Source organism: Chaetomium globosum, genomic scaffold, assembly GCF_000143365.1.
Source record: "Chaetomium globosum CBS 148.51 scaffold_2 genomic scaffold, whole genome shotgun sequence".
Taxonomy (NCBI): domain Eukaryota; kingdom Fungi; phylum Ascomycota; class Sordariomycetes; order Sordariales; family Chaetomiaceae; genus Chaetomium; species Chaetomium globosum.
The window spans coordinates 3428033-3434820 of record NT_165977.1 but is presented as its reverse complement, the minus strand read 5'-3'; the positions used below and the strand labels follow the sequence as shown (position 1 = coordinate 3434820).

At 55.3% G+C, this 6788-nt stretch overlaps 1 protein-coding gene across 1 annotated transcript; it reads left to right on the top strand.

The window, feature by feature from the left end:
• Positions 1-1954: 1954 nt before the first annotated feature.
• Positions 1955-3185, top strand: CHGG_03206 (uncharacterized protein; the record flags this gene model as incomplete). Its single annotated transcript, XM_001229721.1, has 2 exons — positions 1955-1996; positions 2130-3185. 2 exons carry the CDS (start codon positions 1955-1957, stop codon positions 3183-3185), a joined length of 1098 nt encoding a protein of 365 aa, XP_001229722.1.
• Positions 3186-6788: the final 3603 nt, after the last annotated feature.

Here is a 6788-nt window from a genome sequence, read left to right as displayed (position 1 = left end):
AAAGCCTAGTGTGCAAAGGTCCACCGTGTTGGTAGGATGCCGTAGTCAAAGGCGATGACCGGGCGGAGAAAAGACTTGCGGAGAAGAAAGAGGTTGCGATCAAACAACAGGTGAGGCGTGGCGTCTTGAAGGATGGACGTCGAATGCCAAGATGTGCTCACGGGAGGAGCGGGTGATGGTAAGTAGAGGCAATGCAGACGTGAATGAATGATGGGAATTCGACGAAGACCTCGATGGAGGAGAGAGGGGGTATGGGGAAAGAGGAAGAAGAAGATGCAGACGTATGGTCGGGAGGCAGAAGACGACGTCGATGACGGTTTCTGCATCAAATGCAAAAAAAGCGAAGAAACAAAGTAGTCGGAAGAGGTTGATCAACAAGACCGACGACGATTAAGTGAGCAGATGGAACAGATAGACACAATATACCAGAGGACCTTTAAATGAGATGGCCCTCAGCAATTGTTGTTCCTCGCTTGCAGCATCGCTTTATTGTATGTGTATTGTGCGCCGTGCTGAAGGACTTGACAATAAGAGACGACTGCTCCGGCTGGCGCTGGTTTTCCACACTGGCAGCCGGGCGGATCAGCCAGACCAACCGGGCCCCCCGTTACCTAAACCTCCCCTTGCACGCCCATGGCACCAGCCTGGCCCCACTGAGGCTTAACCGAGTCACAAACCAATCACAGCCCGTGGACTCCTTCCAAATCTGGACAGGAGCAAAGTCGTCCTTTTTTTCGTGGCGGCTTTTTTGATCTTGAATGTTGTAAGTACGGCCATAGATGGGCAGAAAGTGGCACTGTAAACTGGGTGAAATGTACTAGTCCATCTTATTGTTCCGATGATGCTATATTATTGTCTGTGCATCGGGTTCTTGGCCGGCTATTGTTCTTTTCGTTCTGTTCTTCAGCCAAATGCCCTCCCCAGTAGACCCAGCCACATGTGGCGCTGGCCCAGCACCATCCATCGCCGGATGAACAAGGTACCTAGGTACACAGTATGTTTGTGCCTCTTTCGAGCCCCCACAAGCCAAGGCTACGATCAGGCAGAGCATCGAAATACCAACTATCGCAGGTGCTTTTACTACTATTGGTATTGGATTCTCGTCACTATACAGAGTTATATACGAATGTGCAGGCTGGATTCCCCCTCGCGATGCAATCTGGGAGCCCGAGCCTGCGTTCGTTCTCCCTGCTTAAGGTACCTGTTCCTGACTTACCGCTCCCAATTGCATTAACCCGCATGGCCGTGACGGAAGATGGGCAGGACGAACTGAAGCCGACAAATCCGGGGTATGGAACTAAATGTCGTGCACATACGGGTACCTGCCTATTTAACGTCGGATAGATAACTTAGAGCTTGCAAAACTTGTAAGGAAGCAGTCAATCAGCCTCCAGTTTGACAAGCAAGATTTTACAAGAACAGCCATAAAATATAGCAGGTGTTGGCGGTGTCTGTGATGAGTACCGCAAGCCTACCATCTGCTCGTTAAACCCCTCGATGCCAGGCTGGCAGTCGTTGATTTCTTCACCTTGTATTGCTTTGCTGTTGCTGCTGTGTTGTCCTCTCTCGTGACTGGCTGCATCTCGAACAGGCATTGGGAACCCACAGCTTTAACTCCGGAGCCGCCTTGGCATCTACCATCCAATACCAATCCCGGGCAGTCCTGAATCAAGCTCCCCCACAGCCAACCACGCAAGTCAGCGGCGGCTGGGCCCTGGGACCGAGCAAACGGCAACTCGTCCTTTTTTTCCTCTTTTTTTTTTGCGGCCAATTTCCGAATTTCCGGCCGTCCGGAGCTGACCTTGGTCTATCCCGAACCGATCCCGACCACTACGAACACTGCCGTCGCCGCCCGAGCCGAGCCCTCCGACCTCGCTTCCGGCCCATTTTTTTTTTATTTTTTATTCATCGACAGCAACGATCTTTGAGGAGTTGAGTAGTTGGCTGATTGGCCATGGCCAAAGGCCGCGGTTTGCTGCAGAACGCCGTCAAGGCTGTCAAACAGCAAAAAAAGACGGATAAGACGAAAAAGACAGAAAAGACGGTGCCCGGATCCAAGTCGGCGCCCGCATCGAAGAAATCCCAGAGCGGCACGATCTGGGCCTGGGTCTGGACATCCAGCAGCGAAGAAGCAGAAGTCGGGCAACACCACTGCTACCAACAAAACCAGCAATGGCCCTCAGCAGCAAAACCAAAAACCGACCATCCCCTTCTCCCCCTCCGACTCCATCCTCCTCATCGGCGAAGGCGACCTCTCGTTTGCCGCCTCCCTCATAACCCACCACCGCTGCACCAACGTCACCGCCACCGTCCTCGAAAAAGACCTCGCCGAGCTCTCAGCCAAATACCCGCACGTCCCAGCGAACATCTCCGTAATCGAAGACCCCTCTCAACCCAACAACCGCCTCCTCTACGGCATCGACGCGCGCAAACTCCCCGCCTTCACCACCAAGCCCCCCTCCAAGCCCAAACCCAACCCCAACCCCAACCCCAACCTCCACACCTGCACCACCACCACCGCCACCCCAACCCCAACCGGCACCATCAAGCGCATCATCTTCAACTTCCCGCACACCGGCGGCAAATCCACCGACGTCAACCGGCAGGTCCGCCACAACCAAGAGCTGCTGGTCGACTTCTTCCGGCGCGCGCAGCCGTCGCTCGCGCCCGGCGGCACCATCGTCGTCACCCTGTTCGAGGGCGAGCCCTACACCCTGTGGAACGTGCGCGACCTCGCCCGCCACGCGGGCCTGCAGGTGGAGCGCAGTTTCCGGTTCGTCGCGTCCGTGTATCCCGGCTATGAGCACGCGCGCACGTTGGGGGTCGTCAGGAATCGGAGGGGCGGGGTGGCGGTCGGCGCGTGGAGGGGCGAGGAGAGAGCGGCGAGGAGTTTTGTGTTTGTGAGGAAGGGGGAGGGCGAGGGGGATGGGCTTGGTGGTGGGGGGAAGGGGAAGAGGAAGAGGGAGGAGGAGAGTAGTGATGAGGAGGAGGAAAGTGAGGAAGAGGGGGGTGGCGGGGATGGTGATTGGGGGGATGGATCTGAAGAGATGGAGGGAGAGGATGAAGAGGAGAAAGATGATGATGATGATGATGATGATGATGAAGAGGAGGAAGGGGACAACAGGAGCGAGAGCGGGCCTGAAAATGAGCCCGGGGATGCGAACCCTTCGAGAAACGGGGATTGAGGCATGGTTGTTGCCTTGCCATACATCATCGACACGCTTAAGCTTTTCGTCGGGACACCAGCACGCGAGAGCTACCGCCAGCACTAACCAGTGAGGGATACGACTCCCTGAGCTGGCCGAGAACGTGGTTGGGATCAGACGTCCTCTGTTTTGGCACTCGATCTAGGCTCCCAGGCCAAGCTCGGTCCGCGGTGCTGCTTCTAGTTCCAACATCTTCACCATTAACGTCCTCAACTAACGTCCGCCCGTCAGCTTTGAAGGCTATGGCCGGCGATTCTCCCAACTTTCTGGGATTACCGTAACCGAAAATAATAGGATAAGCTGGGTATTTACCACCTTAACAAATGAGGCAATGAGGCGGTTGTTATAACCAGACAACACACAAAGCCCAGCCTTAGATTTCGAATTATTTGGAATTTCCAAGGTTCACCTCTCCTGGTTGGACGGCGGCATCAAACCGAATGACAAACGGGAGAACCGCTCAATTACAGAATCACTATATCTGCGGGATCCAACAGCAACCGTGACTCGAGATACCCGATATCTGTGGGCCTACATGTAACTCTCAACTCTTGTAACGGGGTTTGTCTCCGACGGAGCTCGCGGGACCCGTGGTCACAAATACCACACAAGTAATGAAGGAACCCATTCCGCCAACCCCTGCTTAGCTGCCGGTGGTATACTCAGGACCAGTCGCTGCTCTAGTCGAGGTCCGAAAGGCTCCGGAGCGCGCTCTCCGCGGCATCGCCGCATTCACCGCAGGTGGCGTCCCGCAGACACATGACCAAATCTTTACCAGAAAAACATTGTTGCCTCCCCAAAAAAGCCGGTGCCAGCCACCAGGTTGTGTAAAGTGACTTGAAGGGCGCAGGATCTTGTGGAGGACAGAACCGGGCTTGCCACGTTGCATCATCTTTAAGATGCCTTGGGAAGGACAAACGGACAGGATACGATGTGGCATGAGATCTGCCCAGTACAATACCAACCTAGCCCACCGTTTCGTGCCATCACCACCGTTACGGACGGGATACAAACAAGATACATACAGAGAAAACGATACACCAGCAGCACAGTGCAGATGCACCAGGCCCCTTAGCTTTCTCAGCTGCCGTAGCCTCCTGCACTCACCCGCTCCAACCCATGTCGCTTCCCCATCGTGAATCCCACAGGCCGACCCTCGCAGGGCAAGTGATCCGCCCGGGCCGGCCCCGAACACGGCACCTTCCCCTCCCAGGAGGAGAAAAGCCCCCATCTCGCGTTCTGTTTTCGTTGCAGAACGCACGCCAAGCCTGGCGTTGACGATGGCTTGACGGTCCATCGCATCGGAGCGGACCCAGCGATGCGCATATGCATGCAGTACGTGCATGCCAACGAAAACCGAAGTGGTCCCGGGGCCCGCGATTGGCGTGGCGTCCCTAGATACATGACATGATACGGGGGTCCAGGAGGGCGGGGCGGCAAGGGGGGGCCTGCCGACACCGCCGCTGCCCTCACCATCCGAGCATCTCACCCACGCTGCCGGTTTGTCTGTAGACTTCCCGGGTAGGGAGGAAGCCGAGGGGAGATGGACGCCACCTGACACACTCCTCGCGCAGATACACTCCACCGCGTGGCTAGGAAAGGACAGAGAAAACGGAAAAAGATCCGCGCGTTCTGCACAACTGGTACGATTTCCACATCAACCTCCCCCGACGCTGGCCTCCTAGCACCTCTGTTTGCTCGCCGAGGCACCTAAGGTACATACATACACTTAACCCCTCTCCCTCCCCACGCGCCCCCTCGCGGTCGATACCAATATGCAAGTGATTACGCACATAGATCGATATCCCCCGTTGGTTTCGGCCCGAGGAAGCAAGCTACTGCCCGAACTGACCGTCGCCGCAGCTCGGGGAGCACAAAACGGAGGACGGGTGTGGATAGAGGAAGAGGCAATGGGGCAGAGGACTGACTACCATCGACACAGCCTACCGAGGCAACAACACACAACACCCGATCCCCGAATACGATACGACAAGAGATTGACCTCTCCAACTTCCCAACTGGGCAACCAAGACGAGACGAGCAATGTATGTACGGTCCTCCTCAGTCAGATGAGCAAAACAAACCCCCCTTCCCCTCCCCACCCCAGAAAACGTCACCTACATGGAGTCTACCTGCGGACGCAAATGTGATCACCAGCCCAGGCCAGCAACCCGCAGCCAGCAGCCTATCGCCAACAGCCGGCAGCGCCTCCCACTTTCTCGCTAACGCTGCACGGCCAGCATGAGGACAAAGAAAACCTAACACCCCAAACACACCAAGGCAAGCCTCGTCACATTCGCCGCCCACACACACCCTTGAAAAAGGACAGCCAATATTCTGCAGCACGAACACCCCCCCCCCCCAAAAAAAAAAGGGGAGGGGTGTAAAATCCCCCATTCTTCGCTAGGCTTGGCCTGGCTGGCTGATGTTGACGACACGACATGACATGACATGTTGCTGAGATTGTTGAAATGATATGTTACACGTCGGCGGTCTTCTTGCCCCCTTCCCCTCCTCCCTCCCCCGGCCCCCTGCTCGGGTGATAAACCCCCCTTCCTTCCATGTGCTTGCGGTGTTTCGCCTCATCTGGCAATTCCTCTCTGCTGTGTCTATTTTAGAACCCTGGACTGGGTATGCCTGATGTTGGCTGGGGCAGGGTGTGTGGGTGATGTCAACACAACACACAAGACGCAAGGGGGAAGGGTGTGGTGCGTGTGAGAGAGAGGTATTGCTGCTGAGTGCGAATGTCATCGTGACATGGACTTCCACTGTGGCGTGGCGCCTTTGGGCACGAGGTGGCTTTGGCATGGAGAGGTGATATTTGGCAGGGCGGGAATTATGGGACTTTATCCCATGGGATCGAAGGGCTTCCGGAATGCGTGGAATTCTGTCGAACAAGTAGGGGTGGGCCTTGGTGAGAAGCCGGAGATGGGGAGGATAACCGCAGAGACAGACACCCTTGGACAGCGCAAGATTCGAGACGATATTTACAACCGGTTGTCAATGGCGGGAGTTGTATGTTCTGTGATTTGATGCCAGTCTGCGTAGATAGTTTACTATGTTATTGAACGAAAATGAACAAAAACGCAAGCAAAGGAGAAAAGAAAAGAGCTTCCAGAGTCGTCGTCCAGGTGAAAACCAACCAACCAACCAACCAACCCCCGACATTACCCTCCTCCCCTCACCAAAAAAAAGAAATAGAAACCGACCGACAGACCAGAGACAAGCGACGCGACCCTCCGAACCCGACAAAAACACCAGGGCATATCCGTATCCAGTCTTGCAGCCCCCCAATGACACCACCTCCACCCTCAACCGTTTTATCACAGCCTTGCCACCCGCCCCCGATGAGAAAACGGAAAACAGCGACGGCAGAGTAATGTAATAAAACAGGAGGAAGCCATACAGCATGTAACACGTCTATAGCCAAAAAAAAAAAAAAAAAAAAAAAAAAAGAACCAGAACACCAAACCGATCATAAGGTAGGCAGGTTGGCGGGAAAGCAGGCATTAAGCCCGCGCCACGCCCATATCGGCCGTCGCTGGGCCCGGTGAGCCTGAAGCTGGTTCTGGCCTTGGCTCA